The 20,366-nt window shown below is 37.1% G+C and overlaps 1 protein-coding gene across 1 annotated transcript in view; it reads right to left on the bottom strand.

Moving 5' to 3' along the window:
* LUZP2 (leucine zipper protein 2) overlaps positions 1-20,366 on the bottom strand; it is a 338,727-nt gene that overhangs the window by 144,652 nt on the left and 173,709 nt on the right. Inside the window, exons 2-4 of the mRNA XM_072422800.1 lie at positions 9,005-9,122; positions 7,063-7,133; positions 2,832-2,913 (exon numbers count right to left, since the gene is read on the bottom strand). Coding sequence (XP_072278901.1) covers positions 2,832-2,913; positions 7,063-7,133; positions 9,005-9,122 — 271 coding nt within the window. The remainder of the gene's footprint in view (positions 1-2,831; positions 2,914-7,062; positions 7,134-9,004; positions 9,123-20,366) is intronic.

Here is a 20,366-nt window from a genome sequence, read left to right as displayed (position 1 = left end):
TTTAATTTTAACACGAAAAAATTGAATAATTTAGTTTAATGAAAGGTATAGTCCTGAGTAACACTCTTGGTGTAAACATTTCTCTGAATTTTAGATTACTTCATTAGCTAAAAGGTACTTGGTGTCAAGCTCGGGGAGGGCCACTAGGAGGCACTATGGCTTGCCCGGGAGTGGTGATAGCCCTCAGAAGGGCCAAGGCGCAGAGTCTAAGCAGTTACCAGGTCTTCTTCAGAACCTCTGGTAGTGAGAATGTTGCACTGCTGGTTATTGCCAGGTTGAAGTCCTTTGGCCCACCAGGATGGGCAGGACGAAACACGGTACCAAACAAAGCACAAAGAGTAGTCAAGGAAGGCTGGGGTCATGACAGGCGGCAAGCAAGATAGGTCAGGTCACAAGCCAGGGGCCAAATACCAGGAATCCAGGAGACATACAGCAGTGACACAGGGGCCACTGCAGACACAGGGAACAAAGGGGACACTGGAAACAACATGAGCCACAGGAGACACAAGAATAACCACAGACAGAGAAGAACACTGGGATAGTGTTAGCACTGCAAGCCGTGCCGGTGCCGCTGCCGCTGCTCCCAATCGCAGGCACGGGCGCCGGGTCCTATCTCTCAGGTAACCCACTACCTATGTTCCATGTCAGTATTTCTTTCACGCTGGGACTTGCGTGAAAGATGTGTCTCTGATGTGTGAGCTGGCGTGGGTGTGTCTCTGAGGTAACACACACACGCCCTCTGTTTCCTACAGCCTATGGCTCATGTCCTGCAGGTATTTAATGGCACCTCCTATTACAGGAAGTTGCCTGAGCAATCTCTGGCTTCCTCTGTGTTACTCTCTGTGCTAAGGTGTGTTCCTGTTTTGCTCTACTGTGTACCGGACCTTGCTGACGATTTTGGACTTTGCCTGTTTGCCTCCTGACCCTGACCTTGGATTACGTTTCTGGACTTCGCCTGATTGCTGCCTGATCTTGATCTTGGATCCTTGCTTCCTGACTCCTGTGGTCAGCTGCCACTGGCCTGGGGATTGCTCTGGAGTGGCACCTGGCAGCTACCCCGCAGCCCAAGCCTATCCTCACCCTCAGAGGCTCTAGTGAAGACCTGGTAGCTGCTTAGTCACGCCCCTCTGGAGTGTACCCGGTCAGTGGCACAGTGGGTCCACACCCGCTTGCATAACAGATAGCACAGCACAAATGGGAAACAACAGGCTGGGCAACAAGGGGTTAACACAGAAGCTGGACACAGGAAGCACTGAATTAAGGGACAGGTGTACAGGAGCTAGCTCAAAAGAACTAGGGGCAACTAGGGGCTGTGTCTGAGCTAGCTAAATAGCCAGGGCTATTCAAGAGGCATGCCCACCGTCAGAACTGCCGCATGCGCAGGAAAGAGGCGTCTGCGCTTCAGCGTGGAAGAGGTAAGTGTGACACTTGGAAGCGCACCTTTGAAGTTTGATTACATACCTGATTACCTACATATCTCTAATATGTGTGTATGTGATGTCTCAATCTTTTGATACCCTCACTTCCTTTCTCCATTCTGATATCCATGGGAAAAAGCCAAATGTGGACATTTTAGCGAAAGGATCTCACCAGCTATGCCACTGCCTACCCACATTTGTCCTAGTCCTTGCTGCAAGTCTTGTTTTAGGTTTGGCTTTCCATAATCATTAATCAAACCTGAGAGCTGCAAGAAGCAGAACCCAGAACAAGGCTGAATGAAAGCAGGGATATGGTTCCCAAATGAAGGACAGTCGCTTGAATGAGGGACAGTTAGAAACTATAATTTCCCTTTTACCATTACTTTTTGGCACCTCATTTTGCCCACATTTAGTTGACAGCATGCCAACCTTCTAGTACCTGCCAACCTGCTAATGTACACACAAGTCAGATGGATAGAAAGAGGAAGTGACAGAACTGGAAAGACTTTGATGTCTATATTGTAAAAATTGAGAACAAATAACTCCACAGTTGTTGCCACTACAAAGGTCAGTGTTTATTTTGTTCATATCATATTTTATTCTTGTTGATAATATGATTTTTTTTTGGTATTCATTGCATCAAAACTATCAAAGCGAGCAATTCCATCTGTGTACATGTCTTTATTACAGGATCAATACACAATTGCATTTAAAAACATATGCATATACCCACAGCCCATCAGCTCATGCTTTTTATTTTTTTTAAATATCATTGTGAACTTTGGGTTTTTCTTATTAAATAAATTCACATGTAGTTCAATTTTACACTAGGCAAACAATTCAAACTGGTGGACATTGAGTTACTAGATCATTCCTTTCTTTGCAAACTTAATTTGCCATATGAAAACAATACCTAATGGGCATATGACAACACACATAGATAGATGGTATTTTACAAACTTTGAGAATGTGATTAGGTTTTCTACCTTTCACATAAGATTTTATGCAAAGGTATATGTTTATATGTTTCCATATAATCAGGCACCATACCTTTACTTCCACTATATGTATACCCTCTCATTTAATTAAAAAATAATATTGGTAAACAGACCTATGTATAAATACTTTTCACTCTGGAGGAGATAAATATGAACTTTTGAAAATCCTTTGGTGGCAATGTTAACACAAGCTTTGAAAGCCTCAAAACTACAAGCCATTCTCTATAAATGTTAAACTGTCCATTACCCTGTACTTTCTAGCTCTGGGACACAAAGCCTGTAATGTGCTTTTATGTGTCTTCAAAGCACTTCAGCCTCACTTTAGCACCAAACAAAAGCCCAGCAACACAAAAACACAGAAAAAGAAAAATGGAAGCAAGAAGCAGTAGGAAGGTCATGTGATGTATACACTTACAGTGGCCTGCTGCTTTTCAGCCTTTTCATTCGCCTCATTTAGTTGCTTTGTGAATGCTTCCTGCAGAGATTTCATTTCTTCTCTATTAAAAAAAAGAAGATTTTTCCCATTTGTTTTATATCATGATATTTCATAATAACCTTATTCAATAACACAATCCAAAAAGCTAAAACGATGTTCATTTTAACAACTACCTACCCAACAATGAGAATTAATTCTGATTAGCTACCATGGCTTTGTGCTGTCCACATATTGGGCCGGAAAAGATAGATGGTCACAGGAGAACCTAGGTGATCCAGTAAACCTGGAATGCATCTCATAAAAATCATTTGCTATTAGTTGGAAAATGTTTTCAATCTTGGACTAGATCCATTACCAGTTTGCTTGTTTACTAAGGTTCTCAATTGATAGTCTATCTTCTCCAGTCTTTGAGAGCTTTAATAAATCAGGTTCATTGCTGTTTTTCCTCGTGAAAGTAAACTCTTCTGGATTAAGGTAAATGATTGTTCTAATGACTGACATGGCTGAAAAGAAATCATTTCAAGATAAGAAAAAAAAAAGTAGAAATCTACTTGTTGACTGACCTGATGACCATACAATATATTTATTAAATATTTTCCTTTCTTAATTCTTTATGTTGTAAACCACTATACTTGGAGATTGGAACTTGAGTTGCGCGACTTGGACTCAAATCCGACTTAAGTCACCAAATGAACGACTTGCAATTCCACTCAGGGGTTTTATCCAGTGACTTGCAACTCGGCTCATGACTTGCTTTCTCTGTTGACAGCTGAAGTGGGAAGGGAGGAAGGCAGTGAGGCTTTTGTTGCACCTTTCCCCCCTTCCACTTCAGCTGTCAGAAGAGAAAACTTAGAATGCAAGAAAGGTGGGGAGGAAGGCAGTGAGTCTTCTGTAACATTACACCACCTTTCCTCCGCCTTTCTTGCATTTTAAGTTTTCTCCTTTGGTAGCTGAAGGGGGGGGGGCGGTGTAACAGAAGCCTCACTGCCTCTCTCTCTCTTCAGCTGTCAGAGGAGAAAGCAGTGGATTTAGAATGCAACCCGGTGCTCAAGAACAGGATCAGAGCTCTGTGACTTGAATTAAGTGACTTGACTTGGGACTTGACTTGGAAGAATTCTTGGTGACTTAAGTCTTGACTTGGGACTTGGTGTCAATGACTTGGGACTCGATTTGGGACTCAACTTTGACTTGAAAGCTGACGACTTAGTCCAACCTCTGCAATACTTTTCCCATTATATTTTGTAGTGTTAAACAAAATGTTTGGTCCTAGCAAAAACCTTTGGCATACAATACCAGTTATATGCAGACAAATATACTGGTCCACCCATGTCCTGGATAAAGTTTCCTGATGCCTTCTGACCATCTCATCGTGGATGACAGACAGGTACCTACACCTCAGCTTTGATAACACTGAACTAATCACCAATTACATTTAAAACCTTCCCCACCCATTTATTTTACCTCTAACATGATTATTTTGCCCACCCCACCAGCACGATGTGTTAGTACCAACTTTGCACTCCTCAAACTCCTGGTACATGCTCTCATTATATTATACTTTGACTTATGCAATATCACCTTGGTCATTCTACTAACTAGACTTTAGCATCCGAAAAAATCTATCATGAATGCTGCAGTTAAGCTTCATATCCTCTTCTATACTCCTAATTTGCTACACTGCTCTTCAAATCTCTACAATGGCTTCCATTTCAGCTCAAAATCGAACTACTGTGCCTTTAAACCACTGCACAAATCCTATCCTGCTTGCAATTCAAACCATATCCATAATTATACATCTAACCACCCTTTTCACTCCTCTATGAGCTTCCAATGACTTCCTTACTCATAACTATTTCCCATGCCCACACTCTTTAGAATCCCCTCCACCATCCCATTAGGCTTGTTCCTGCCAACATATTTAGGCCAACACTTAAACTCCACCTCCTTAGCCTTGCTTAGTTTGTCAATTGCAAACTCTATTTATTGAAAATAAATAATACTACAATAATTCAAGGTAAAGTTTAGTTTTTGTTCTCCAGGTATAACTTAGTCTATTTTTATTTATTTTTTTTATGCTGAGCCATTTAATGTTTTTGGAAATAAAGAATAGCAATGCTGTGTATAATCTAGTTTTATTAGCGATACTGTGGTTACTGTAGTAATTTCCAAAAACCATCTTATAGCATCAGCTAATCCAAAAAAAAAAGGAGAAAACCCTTCAACTTTTACTGAGAGATTGTAGCTTTCCAGTAAGCCTGCCAAAAATCCATGCACCATGGGTCAGGAATTTGAATCATGATATGTTGACTTAGAGAAGTGGTGTGTAGCAATTTAGACTTACAGCAGTATGAATTGATTCACAGTGCTTTCAGCTGCAGGTCAGTAAGAGTTTGTTTAAAACTGATTTACTACTTGCTAAGAATGCGTAAATATGTGCATGCATAAAGCCAGTCCACAGATTTACTTTAGGTTCTTGCATTCTTGGAACAACAATTTGAAAAGTTCATTTATCAATATATAATACTCATGATTTACTCAGGATTCACTTATATTTCACATGAGGTTACATAGTTACATAGTAGGTCAGACTGAAAAAAAAGTCCAACAAGTTCAACCACTAAGGAAGTATACATATCCCAGATATAAAACCGTATGGACATAGTTGGTCCAGAGGAAGGCAAAAAAAACCCTGGTTCCAAAAGAAAAAAATGTGAATCTTGGTTGAAATTTGTGTAAATCATGGATGAAAACATTGATAAACAAGCCACAGAATCTGCAAAAAAAAAATGAAGGAAACAAACAAAATCAAGGAATAACATTATTAATAAATTACAGGTTTCCTATTTATAACAGTACCTTGAAATTCATGTAGAAAAATCTATGTAATTTATAGCCTTGAGAGCATCAAGTCTGGTCAAGTGAAGATTTGTAAAAGGTTTAACATGCTTTGTTTTTACAAGTTCTATTCTCTCGAAAAGTGTACGCTTTTTTTACTCAAGAACAAAGATTTGAAAAAAAATAGATTTATGAAATCTTCTGTATACACCACTCGAGTAGAAAATAGATTAATTTTATAAATTGAAAAGCCTCTCAGAGAGTAATTCTCCGTACTTCAGTCAAGTCAGATCACAAAAGAAATGAAGTCACTGAAATTATAAGGAATGAAATAGGAATGCTATAAATTTCAGCCCGTTTTTAACTTCTGCAGTGTTTTGAAACGGAGGTTTTTATGATTCTGACTTTTAGCTCCTGGGAATGTGAAATATGGTTTCAAATCTTTTATTGTTAGAAATCATTTATTATATAGGCATAAAACATGTTCAACAGTATACATTTTTAAAATTTTTACTTGCTAGGAATTACTGTAACTATCAATGGCCTTTTAAACACCCACTTGAACCTAATACCCATCTTGCCAGCACTTGTCACCACTAAGTCATTTGTATTAGTCAATACCCAATGCTTCCTGGTAAGTCAAGCAGTGGCTAACCATCAGAGCCAAGCGCCATCACATGACCTGGAATTAGGTTAATGGCTCCTGCTTTTTTCGAACACAAGCGGACATTGGAAGTTTTAATCCTCCAAGAGAGGAAGGTGCATCCTATTTGGTAAAATTACCACTTACAATCTCACTCAATGGGTCCCGAATGTAGATTTTTCAATTTTAAATTGTAAATCCAAAGATGAAACCTTATCTCCAACCTAAGGAACTTTCAGCTGGATGATGATTAAGCCACTAAAATGATAAAGTTATTCCCACTCCCTAAATCAGAGTAATCTTATTTATTTTTGGTGTTTCTACTTATATAGAGTATAAACTACGCAAATAGCGAGCGTCAGTTGTGGAAATTCCTTCAGTAAACATTAATAATGGGGAGGAATGATTAATATTTATAGAGACGCCCTTAGGGCTTGTGTAAACCATCACTGCCTAAAGGAGGCTGATAAAAAGTAGAGAACATTTCATATCCACTTGTATCAACCTCCCTTGGGAAGTGTTTTTAACACATCAGGTGCACTGTCCATAGGGTTTAATAACCCTTAGAAGCGATATAAGCGAGCTCTACTCCATTTCCTTCTAACAGAGCCTAATGCAGACTGAAATCAGGCACTCTGTAAGCACCTGTCTACATAAACCACTACGCACAATAGAAAATAATAATAGACTACATTTGTGCAGACTCTCAGTGGATTTTGTTGTTTTTCGTACCTCTGTTTTTCTTCTAATTCCAAAAGCTTTTGTACATCACTCTTAGACGATGCTTCATTGGTTTTCATTGACTAGGAGGAGAAAAAACATGAATTATATGAACTTGTATATATTATAGACCTAAGATTAAAGATGTAATCAAAAATGGAATATTTCAGTGTTATGATAACAAATCATATTCGTCTTTGTTCTAAGTTTTAAAAATATGATAAAAGTAGGTTTTTTAAACTGATAAAGGTATTATCAGAGTGTCTAGGATAGTGATCAGTGTTTGGATCACTTTAGCAAAATTACTCTAACTTGGCATTCTACAGTTCCATGTATTGGAATTGAATAGCAGATCACCAAAAATGTAGTTGTAGTAGGTGCATACCACTACATCTAGAAGTGGTCATAAGTGGGAAAGTAGAGATCACGCTGTATTTTTACAAACACTACTGATCTCCAATGTGGCCTCTGGTGACAAAGGTTGAAAAAAGACTATCAAGTTCAAATAAAAAATATATTAAAAACTTTGTAAAGTTTGAATAACTTAACAATAAAACCTTATATAAGTTCAGGGAATAACAAATTGTTCCTCTAAATCATTAGTCAGCCCCATATCCAGATATGCAGCCTGGGTGGCCAAGAAAGCGAAGGCAGTGAGGGTGCACTCCAACTCCCCCTGTATGAGACCAGGCTCTATGATTTACAGCAGTATAATTAAGTGTCACACATTTGCCTCCTTCCTTCTTATGGCCACAAAGTGAAATGCCTTGTAATATTATGGGTTGCAATACGAGGAGGACAAAAAATAACAAAAATAGAAAGTTTGCTATAGACAAAACAGCAGTTTGAAGTGACTGTTAACCTCAAATCTATCTAAAACTAAAGTCAAAAAGCTCCCAAATAAAACAGAAGCAAATGGGTTGTTTGCTTAACATCCTAACAATTAGACAACAATTGGAGTTCCTAACTGACCCCAATCTCTCCCTCCCTATTGTGACTACAGCCAATGAGCAGATCAGTTCCTGGTTTCAATCTTGTCTTGCTGTTGGCTGCTGGTTCCTTAGCTTGTCACCTTAACTTTATCCGGCCAGATATTGACTTTTTTGATACCTGACCTCCACCTTGCTTCTTGTGTTTCCCCCTGCTATGACCTTGAACCGCCCAGACCTTGAACCTCACTTGCCCCCTGACCTCAGTCCATCTCAACCTTGTCTTTTACCAGCAGCCAACCCAGAACCTATTTTTTTTGCCTATCCCTACAACAAAGTCCTCTGTTCCTCACGCTCCTGGTGGGGAAAGCCTGGGGTTCTTCCCGCAGCAAAGTAGCCTGGTTGCCTCTAGGGTTACTGACCATCACCCCTTGCGGGTTGCTCTGCTGAGTACCAGAAGGCACTTTTACTCTGCTCTCCAAGTAATCCTGCTTTGCAACCAGGAGTTGCTGTCCTATAATCTTTGCAGTTTGTCATCTTTACCTATCCCATACTTTCAGCTTGCAAAAAATTGACCCTTGGATTGCATTGTGACCCATATTTATAAGAGGAAGGAAATTGGCTTATAAGGAAGGAAGGAAATTGGCTTATAAAAATTTTCCAATTGATCATTTTGAAATTAACCATTAACCAATATAATTTTGATTCTCAATAAGCTTACATGACATTTGGTAAAATATCAAATCAAATTTTTGACCAGTTTGACAGATATTTTGGTAATTAAATTTCAATCAATTAACTTATTAGTGAAAACTGTGGTTTTATCTATAGATACAATAAAGGAAAAAACTGTATACATAAAGTGTGCTGTTACCAAAAAAAAAATATGAAAAAAATAAGCCTGAGAACAGAAAAATCATGCATTCACCACATCCAAGAACTGGTAGACAAGAGAATAATAACAGTTGGTTTTGTGTTTACGTACACTTCACATTAAAATGCACCTTCACAACAATCACCCTCACCTGGATATTTCCTTTGATGCCCTCCAGTTCCTTGGACGTTTTGGAAAGCTGCCTGAGGATGCTACTTCTCTCCATAAAAACCTCTTTGAGCTGTTTTTCCAGGTCATCGTAGCCCTGTCTAGCACGGAAAAGACATGAGTCAGTTACATATCCTTCATGGTGACTAATTCACCAATTAGATGGTAAACAGAAAACGCTGTGTCCAAACAACATGAAAAGGTTATGCTTGTAATGCTAACATCAATCTGTCATCTTGGTCAAAGTACATGTACATATTGGACGTAATACAAAGTTCAGCTACTGTCATAAATCAAACTTTGGCACACAACCATTTTTCATTCTTTATTATCAAGTCCAGAAGCTCAGAAGAAAAAAAAACATAAAAACAGCAATACTTGTAAATAAAAAAAGGCCATTTCTTGAAGGATAGGTCCATGAGATTAGATTTGTAGAATAACATTGGTGGTTAAAATTGTGCAGTTTTCTATCTATGTAAGACCTAAATATGTTGCAGATTGCAACAGATAATAATGACCCTTTTATGTCTCCTCTGCTTCTAAAAAATCCAATTTACCACAAAGTATACATTAGGGATATCTAAGGAATTCAAACTTGGGAAGTGACAAACGCTGTACAAGGCAAAAAGCTATATACAAAAAATAGTAATTCAGAGTTAAAAGTAAACCCGGCATTAGAAAATAAAAGCGCTTGCCATGGATGACCTCCCACTTAATATGCTAGTTGTTTGGTTTTTATGCTGACCTACTGGCTTCATTATGTTTAGGTTATTGGTAAGTACAGCCCGGTGACCATGGGAACTGAACTGCAGATGAACTCTCAATAGAGAAACTCCATTAGGAGTTCGCCTGCACTCACAGTTGATTGGAGGCACACACATGCCTCCTCCAATCAGCTGTGACCGCAATTTCCCACGTTCACTGGGCTGTACTTATTAGCCTGGTGACTGTGGGAACTGAACTGCAGATGAATAGTCAAAGGAGAAACTCCACTAAGAGTTCTTCTGCAGGTCCACTGCCATACCCGGGCACTAGAGGTTAATTAGCCTTTAGTGCCCCGGGATCGCAGTGGATTCTCATGGCTGCATTCATTCATGCAGCCCTGGGAATCCTGTGTGCAATCCCCTGGACTGGAGGTTAAATGGGGATAAGTTTCCATTGATCTGATTCAGAGAGCACTAGAGGTTTTGAATGGGGAGACTTGTCCCATTTAACCTCTAGTGTTGGGGTCTGCACACTGAGCTAATCAATGAATGCAGCCGGTGCTCAGCACAGCCCGCAATCTTTTTTTTGTTTAATTTTTTTAGGTGAATTTACACCAGCCATTCTCGCTTACAATTTCAGTAAGCAAGAACAGACAAATTTGCCTTGAGGTTGAGTTTTAAAAACTTGCTCGCTCATCCCTAATTAATACTTGTTGAAATTCTTTTTATCTTCTTAGTAAAGTACTTTTTTCCTTTTCCCAAAAAGTAATATACCTTTAGATACAGAGCTATAAAATGATAACTACAGTATATCAACATTGTTATAAAAAGATAAAAATTAACACTTAGAAACTGTAGCTAAAAGACTTTTATATAGAATATTAGAACTATATAAAATAGAAAGGATACAAAAATACAACTGTAGTTTTCTAGGAACTAGGGGAAGTTGCTCCTACACTTTCTACATAGACAATTCAGAGAGTGGTTACAACAATACAAGACTGCTTACCACATAGGGTTGGAAATAGAACTTTATTTTAAAATATTTTACATGAGCTCTTGGATTTTCCACATATATATGTATTCTAAAACATGTGCTTAATCACAATTTTCATTTTATGAAAATACAGCCTTAGATATCACCAGTCAAATAAGTAAGTAAAGAGTGGAAATCTCTACGGGAGCTACAGATTCAATTCCTTCTGTTTATTTCAATCTCTTTGTGTAAAGATTGAGAAGGATTGCCTGAATTCGAAATAAGATTTTTTTTTGTCCTGGAGTTTGTTGGGTCAGAACAAAATAATAACTGTGCAGAAAGGGGGTCATTATAGGTGCACGCTAATCAAAACAGAAAATTAATCCTTGAGGTGCATAAACCAACCATGGTTGAATACTTCAGTTTTTTTATCTAAGGTCTATTTTGCCTTACTACCATTTTTTCTAATACTTGGATGAATGTACAAAGCCATGCAGTGTAATCCATAATGGAAAATAACCAGTGTGGATAATGGTTTGGTTTTTGCCTTCCTTTTTTTTGTGTCCTTTTTTTATTGGCTGAAATCTGCTAACGATTTATCTTGTTTTATCAACTAGCATATTAGGTTACTCTTTGGAGTTGCAAGGCCAGTATAGGTTTAATTTCCCCTAATTAGGTATGTTAGATATTTTATGGGCCATATGAATCCCTTCTAATCATTCCTTGACACTACCAGCATAAATTAATGCAGCTAAGCACTTCTAGAAATGTTTCCTGGCCCCCTTTAATGAAATTAAATATGGCATTTGACTAAAATGTTATGTTTCAAAGTGCCATCATTTTGTACAATTAAGTAGATGAAACTATCAATAGGTAGAATAGGGTGAAGGTTTAGACCTCTCAAAAAAGCCTATGGCTTCATCTGATGTTAAAATGCCTTCCTTAGATTGTTCTTCCATCTAAGTGTTCAATGTATTGTGTCCCAGTTCATGCCATATCAAAAAACATTTTCAAAACTCAGTATTCAAAGGGATATGTAACTACATGTTTCCTTCCCATTTCACCAGGAACTTGTAGGGACCCTGGGTGTACCAGTTTTCCAAAGGGGTTTGCATAATACCAGTAGGCTGAGTATTGCTTAATGTTACAGTCAGTTTATTAGTGGGACATTTGCGATACCATATTTTTTTTCTTTTTGGTTTGTGATATTCCTTTCAACCAAAATACTTAATGAAATGACTGTCTCATGTTACTACCAGACACTTCATCCCATATCTTACCTCTCTTCATAGCCAACCACCAAGACCAATCTAGAAACTTCTCACAAGGATCACCAAACAATACATGTTACGAACGAAATAAAACCTGCCCCAAACCCCTGTGGATCGATTACTTTTATTTGGCTTAAACCACCATACTAACCCCATAGACAGTCAAGTATCAGCAGCATAGACAGACTTTCCCTATTTTCTATTTTTATATACACACAATGACACTTTAACATATGTTTCAGAGTACAGTTAGTCCCTGGGTTAAGGACATCTGACATATGGACGGCTCCTAGATATGAACGGGCTTCCCTGCTCCCTTGTGTACAGCACTGAGGCTTGGAGGGAGGCAGTTTGCATGACTTGCAGAGGAAATCTTTTGCTAAACACAGATGAGACTGAGCTCTTCTGCAAGCTCTTGTAACTCTTTCATGGTCAAATTTTGCAGTTGTTCTTTTTTGCATATCAAAGCACAGCTTGCTCCAGATGTCAATGAATATCCAGACTCCATAAAGTCTTTTTGTTTGTGATTAGCTCACAGTGAGGATTTTCTACACCACACTGCCTAATAATATGTTAAAAAAAACATCTCCTAATTGCATTCATTAAAAAAATGTCCCTGTTCCTACTTACATACAAATTCAACTTAAAAACAAACCTACAGTCCCTATCTTGTATGTACCATGGGGTCTACCTGTACAGAGCTTCAACCAGTAACCTTTTTCTGACAACACTATTGGTCCTTCAATGCTTCAGTCAATTTTTGGCACCAAAATTGTAGCTAATTGAGTTACCCACATGCCCAGGACAATGAAGTTTGCAAATACAAAGGGATTGATTTATTAAAGCTCTCAAAGTCTGGCAAAGATAGACTACCATGGGTGATACATGGAGTTCTTCAAAGTTATTTGCTATCTTCTCCCGTCTTGGAGAGCTTTAATAAAGCAGGCCCAATGTATTACATATCGTTGTTTAATAGGAAACCTATAATGGATTGGAGGGGTGAAAAAGTTAGCCATAGAATTAATTAATATATGTCAAAATCAGGGGGAGCACTGAAATATATACTGGATGAAATCTCTGTATGTCAAACGGACAAAAACAAGAACCTAAAAAGGTTGAATCTATGCCTCTTTAGTTTGTCTAACAGAGAAATTAGGATTGTGGTTGTATTTGTGCTCCTCAATTAATTCTGCAACACCGTGTGTTAAATCTAAGATGACCTTGAAATTTTCTTTGAGATCTTCAACTTTAAAATGAATGATGCAATATCCTTTTACTTATACATTTATTTTACAAAGGAGAAATCACATAAAGAAAATTTGCTATTAAGAAGAAAGAACTCGCCTTGACTTGATAGAACGGTAACATGTAATGCATACTTCGATTTCAGCCCTATGCCTTTTACTTAATAAGCAGTAACTTTAACAATGAAATACTTTAGCATAACTAGTAATAATACACTTGAGTGTTTTGTATTAGTTTAAGTAACTCGAATATCAATTTATGGATATGCGGCAAACTACAGCAGAAAATTCCATTGCATCTTGTTAGAAGATGAAGATGAGACTTCATTTTAATACCAGAGAATGAACACTTATGCCTATTGGAGTGAATCACAAAGCAAGATCTAAAAGAGGATGTCATGATAAAGGAGATAGATGGAGCATTCTGGGAAACAGCTAGAAACAATTGTATGAGAAGAACAATTTTAGCTGCTATCGACTAAAACAGGCCTTTGCCTGGCAGAGTGCTGTTTAAAGGCAATTTTCATAACAACTCAAATTTCCAAATTTAAAGGGAATATTTCCAACCTCTTTTCAAAGCTTATGTGTAGTGATAACTAAAAAAAGTTGTTGTATAGCACCTGATCATCAGCTGATCCCCCAAGATTTTTTAGACACATCTTAGATATTGAAGGCCATATATATATAATAAATGCAAGATTTTTGTTCTTGCTTAATTCATTTCACGTGTCTCACGTGACGTGTCTCTGTTATTTAATCACATGAATATATTAAATCAATTAAATATATAGCGGAAACTAGTAAATAGCAGTACATATAATACTTACTTATCTTTAAAATATATAATTGTTAGCCAAAACAAAAAGAAGGAAAAATTGGACTTTTAAAGGTACCAAAATTTTAGCTACTCATACATAGAAGATATATTATTTTTTCTCTTTCACATTCTAAATCCTAAATTGAAAGTCAAAGAGTTATTGTGAATATGACAGATCTGATAAATTCATTTAATCCACTAAACACCCATTGGCTCATGTATGTGTTGATGAATGTGACTAAATAATGTTTAGTCATTCATTTTAATAGAAGCCAGGCAAGATGGAGAAAGAGGCAAAAATGTAACCCTCTTGTGTGTTTCACCCACCTATAGTCTGCATCTGTGGAAGAGTTCAGGGTTAGGGAAATAAGAATAGAAGAACTCGCCAAGTTTCAGCTTTTGACTTTCAATGAGGAATTCAAACTTTTTATATCCTTTTTAATCATTTATTTAGTTGTTTTAAACTTAGGTACCGTTATAGTCACATTTTTTAAAAGTAATAATGATATAATCACTTGATCAACTTCAGTTTTGTAAAAAACTTGAATTACTCTGAAAATATCTGCCATATGTATTGCTTTAGATGTTTGCCTACATCTGATGCTCTACAGCTATGTGGTAGCATGGCACAAGGAGTCCTTCCTATCCATAGCTGTCGGTATTTCTGTTTAGCTAATTCCCGAAGCTTTACCGATACTTTCCTTCATTGTCAAAGAAATAAAGGTTAGTAAAGAGTGAACAGTGATTGGAGAAGCAGCTCATTGATGAATTAATCGTTGTCCTGTCTCCTCAGTACTTTCAAAGATTTACAGCACCTGCTTAGTTTACCAAAGCCTGATTGGCTTATTGTGCTGAATGTTGATGGGGATTAGCCTGTTGAATGATCGAAAGATTACACAGCTCAACAAAAAAAAAATGTTTTCACTTGCTAAGGATTTTTCAATTTATTTAGTGTATTTCAGGTCTGCTGATTCCAGAAATTACATCAGTTTCATTGAATTGGCTCTAGTTCTTGTGATACAGATATCGGAATAGACGATTTTATCAACAACAAATGTTAACACAGTGTATTATTATCAATCTTTATTTACACTGATGTTTTGCCTTTAATATATTAATTTAGCATTATTTTCATGAAACTTTCATTTGCCTTCTTTTTATTCATACATTTTCTTTTTTTACAGAAATATGAATTCTTCAAGAAGTTGTTTAAATGGCCCTAATGTATTTTGCTAGATTTGTGGTGAATATTCTCAGCAAAAACAGAGAAGCAACATTACAGAATCTGTGAAACAAGTATATCTTGCATATGTTGGTAATAAAATGGGGGACCAAGATAAGTATTGGGCTCCCCATATGGTATGCAAAACTTGTGTAGACTGCCTACGTCAGTGCAAAAATGGAGAACTGAAAAGTTTGAAATTTGGTGTACCTTTGATATGGGCCCCCAAATCATCATAATGATTGTTATTTTAGTGCTGTGAATGTAAAAGGTTTCAATTGTTACAAGAAAAACAAGTGGAATACCCTGATTTGGAATCAGCAAGACGACCTGTGCCGCATGGTGCTGATGTTCCCATACCAGTGTTCAGTACACTCCCTGATATTCCTGTATCCGACTTGGAGGATATACAGGGTTTGGAGTGTAATCCAGGAGTTAGCAGTGGAAGTGAATATGAAGGAAGTGTTTCATCAAACCAGCAGTCCTCCCAAGAAGAGATCAATGACTTAATACGTGATGCAAGTCTGTCAAAACAAGCATCTGAACTTTTGTTATCCAGGCTAAAAGAAAAGAATTGTCTGAGACTAGAAGTTAAAATAACGGTTTATAGGACAAAAGAGGTGACACTCCTACCATATTTCAATGAAGATGGAGACTTTGTGTACTGTTCCAACAATATATAAAGGTGATGGAAGAAAGGTATCAGGGAAGATGGGATAGACACATGATGGCAGACTACAGCTGGAGCCTTCAACGTGATTGTCCTGATCATCAGCATAAAGGGAAATCATACAGTTTAGAGTTATTAATATAACATAGAGTTTTTAATTACTTCTTTGTGAATAGATCTGTGAATATAGAATATATTTACATTAAGGTATTTCAAAAATTTAATTTTGTATATGTAGGCATATCTAGTTTAATTTTGGTTAATTTTCATGTTTCATTAGTTTTCTATAAGGTTATTATTGAGGCATTATTTCAAAAACTGGAGCCAACCTAGCAAATACCATATTTGGACTCTATTTTGTGCATTAAACATAACCGAAAATGACTTTAATCTATTTGTTGACCAGTGTTATAGAAAGCCCGTAAAAATTTGAACATTTTCCCCAAACACAGAGACTGGCTAGAAGTGAAATTGTAATATTGCTAGGACAAATTAAAGGTTAATATTGCATCAAAAGTGGTTTTCTTTATTTTAATAATGCTGTCCTATTGAATTTAAGAAAAATGTAAAAAAAAAAATAAAATAAATTAGACTTTCACTTAACCTTTACCACTAACCTAACACTTAGCTTCCTAAAACCCAACTTTAAGGATCTAAAACAGAAGCACTATTTAAAGCTGAAACTATTTAAACCTGGGGCACTATTTAAACCTGTTCTTGTTCTATTGCAGGGCACCACCATCTTCTTCATTCTTCTCAATCATTAGCTTTCCTAAATTGGCCGGGACAGGATTAAATAACTCCTGTACAAGTGCACAGAAGTTCATTCAGTTCTGGCAACTTTAAGGGAAGCTAGGATACATCAGGGATCCAGGCCACCAACAGCTTTTGATAGAAGAGCCATCAGGCAAGAAAGTATGTTTTATTGCATAAGTGACATAACCCATTGTCAGGTCCCTTTCTGCAATAAGAACCCTGTCTGGTCATACATTTTTGACGTTCACTATAAAAAACATTCAAAGACTAAATGGGGATCTTTTATGCCAATCTACACACATACATTAAAAAAAGCTTTATTGTGTTTTATAGATCACAGTGAGTCAGATTACTGTTACCATTATTAAATAGTTAATATTCTATATTCCTAAAAACAATGTAGCAGCATTTTATTCTCCTGAAGCAATAAGCATTGATAAAATCCAATATATGCAAATAACAATGCCAATAGCAAACACAGGTTTACTATCATAAATGAACACACTCATACAAAAGGTTCTGCATTGTAGAATTTTGATATATAAATACTAATTGTGCAAAAGAAAGCCGTAACATAGGAGGCGAAGAGGTTATTAAGGTTAATAAGACATTTATGCAAATGCCGACAGAGTTAAAAAAAATAGACTTTTAGTTATTTTTTTCTGGCGGAATACTTGTACTAAAATGCTGCAGAGACAAAAACACAACTGTTTATTGTGGTTTCCTTTTGTTATATGTACATTGCTGATAGAAGCTTTTCACAGCTAACCAAGTGTGAAACCTGTGTACAATGAGATTATATTATATACAAACAACAGTTTTTATCAAGATATTTTATCTAAAATGCTCATGTTTTTAAAGAGCCTTACATAAAATAAATCAGTCCTTTATGAACTTTCATAGTGGGTTCCCAATGGATAAATACTTACCGACTGCCATGATTCTGTGACTTTCGACTGTGTGGCCCTGGCTGGTGTTTTTATAAACTTTTCTTTAAAACAGCACTGGTTTTACTGGTTTATACTCAGGAATGAAACAGGAAAGAATTTGCAGCAGACAGGTATGTTAGTCAGGCTGTTAGTAAGGGTGTGCGGTTGAGGTCCTTGGTGTGATGGTTCTTTTGGAGTAATGTTACGGTAGATTGGGGACCCATCTTTGGTGTGGAGTCTGCATGGCTTTGGTGGATTGTGGTTTTAATTTGTGGTGGTGGTCTGTGGTTAAAGTGAAGTATGTCATTCCAAAGCTGGAAGGTTTGGCGGCTGGGAGCAATTATACACATACTTCTTTTGTAAAGCAGACCACCGGCTTCTTTGGCGAGGACCAGCAACCAGTTTATTAGGGTAAAATGTTAATTAATGTTTTCTATTTTGTTATTTATTTAATTTATGGTTATGATAAAGTTTATATGGAAGTTTATTAATGTTATACACTTGAATAATTTTAAATTTTTGTAATAAAAGGCCTTCGGGCCATTAACCATAAGAAATGTGTGTGGTGTGGTTATTAGCTAATGAAGTGGGCAGGGTTGGTATTGGTTAAAGGGGTGGGGTAGGGGTTATGCGTTTTTGGAAAGGCTGCCAAGATCTGTCTTGCCACAGTCATGAAGGTGTCCAATATGGGGAGAAGGGGGATCCATAGGAAGACACCAATGCTGATTTGATCTTTAAAATTACCTTTTAATCTATCTATGTGCACCTGATTTATTGAAGCTTTCCAAGAATGGAGAAAATAGACATGGAATAACGTGGGTGATCCAAGCAAACAATAAATGGATTTCCTAAAAAAAACTGCCATAAGTAGGCTGATGTTTTCATTGCTTGGTGATGGTGTGCTTGGTTTTCTCATGATAAACTCGTGATGATGATCTTCTCCAGTCTTGGAGAACCTAAATCAGGCCCAATGTTTCCTTCAAAATCTGCTGCATCTTTTGTTTTAAACATTTCCTTAAAAGACTTAACAGCACTGTTCCTAAAGTGCAAAAATATGATTTTTTTCTAAAATAGTCTTAGCTTAGCCCCTGTTTCTATCTCAAATTACTCTTTCTGATCCCTGAAGAGTACATTTTGAAAGTAATAGGTGTCCTTTATGTGGCTGTACTCAAAAGCCTTGATCTACTCTATATTATCCAAGAGACATTAAAGAGTTATATTGAAATAGAGTTTATGCAAACAGAATATGCGGCAATGATGTGTTTATGAGTTGGAGTTGGGAGCAGAACGAGAGATGGGTGTATGTACTTTAATTTACTTGAAGGGTGCTAAGTAGGCTTGGCCAAACATAAGGATTTATTGGTTTAATAGTGTATGCATAGAGAATGTGTCCATCAGATGGTGGTGTTTTTATTTATATTTAGTTAAAATGAAATCTGCAATGAACAAAACCTCAACTAGTGGATGAATTAAGGATGACAGCTGATAGCATCAGTTTATTCACCCTTTTCTACTCAAAGCAGAACTAAAGTGAACAAAAAAAAAATCATACCTTTAATCCCACAGATCCCTCGACAGCCTTACGATCCAGTCTCACGCCGTCCTGGATTTCTTCTTCTGCCATCTTCGATCTTCTTCCTTGGTCTTCTTGCTACATAACCCAATCTCTCACTGAGCAGGTGCATGACCTGGTGACATAGCCCTCTGTAAAGGGAAAAAAAGAGAGCCTATCTCAGTGAGCATGTCTGAGATTGGCATCTCATTCCCTTTACTGAAGAAAATGTCTGATCTCTTGCATGTGCAGAAGTGGCAGCCAAGAGCCACCCAGGATGCATGATGTATGTATCCCAGGAGGCTCTGTGCTCCCAATCAGTCTTGACTGCTGTGGTGATTAACCACCTGAGCGTTACACTGATTTCTAGATTTCTGTTCCAAAAGCGTCACAGGTTTTCATGAAATTTTTTTTTTTAAATTGTAGACCTGTAACTTACAGAAATATGTCCGAATAGAGTTCTAGTAGATATCATGAACACGGAACCGACGCTGGATTAGCACAGCGGGACCAGGTAAGTGGGGATTTTAGTGTAGGCGAAAAAATACGGGCTTAACCAAAAGAGCAAAAATATTTAGTGCGAGAAATTACGGGCTTAGCGGTTAGGGGGTTAAGAAAGAAAGAGAAGGTGTTGCACCCTTTTTTAAAAAAAAACAAAACAGATTTTTACTTTATACGAAAGAGTTATCTACCCTTTTATGTAAAGTAAAAATTTTGAGTTTAGGTCCGCTTTAATACACCTAACTAAACTAATTACCACACATTTTTTAAAATAACTAAACCCTTTAACGTTATGATTTTAACTTTTTGCTATACTCTAGGGCATTTCACTTTTTATATTAAGGTTGGATACAATTGGAAGGAAAAACCACATATGAAATGAGAAGGTTTTTTTTTTCTTTTGCAAGGTGCAATTTAGCTGCCAAAAATTTGAACTGACAAGATCATCTTACATTTCATAACCACAGGACATTTGGAATGACCATAATTTGTGGTAGTTTTGAAAATGTGTTGTACAGCTAATTCTTTTTCTTTCATGAATATACTGATCTCTAAAAACCTCTTTTTGGATACTTAGCAAACCATTTTGGTTTTGGCAAGAATTCACTGCAGCAAAAATCTAAATTCTTTAGCCGTTTACCACAAAAGAAAGGAGGGTTTCATGCTTGATCAAACAGGATACACTGAGCACAGGAGAAACCAC

This window comes from Pyxicephalus adspersus, chromosome 9, assembly GCF_032062135.1.
Source record: "Pyxicephalus adspersus chromosome 9, UCB_Pads_2.0, whole genome shotgun sequence".
NCBI lineage: Eukaryota > Metazoa > Chordata > Amphibia > Anura > Pyxicephalidae > Pyxicephalus > Pyxicephalus adspersus.
The sequence above is the reverse complement of the archived record's forward strand: the minus strand, read 5'-3'. Positions and strand labels throughout refer to the sequence as shown.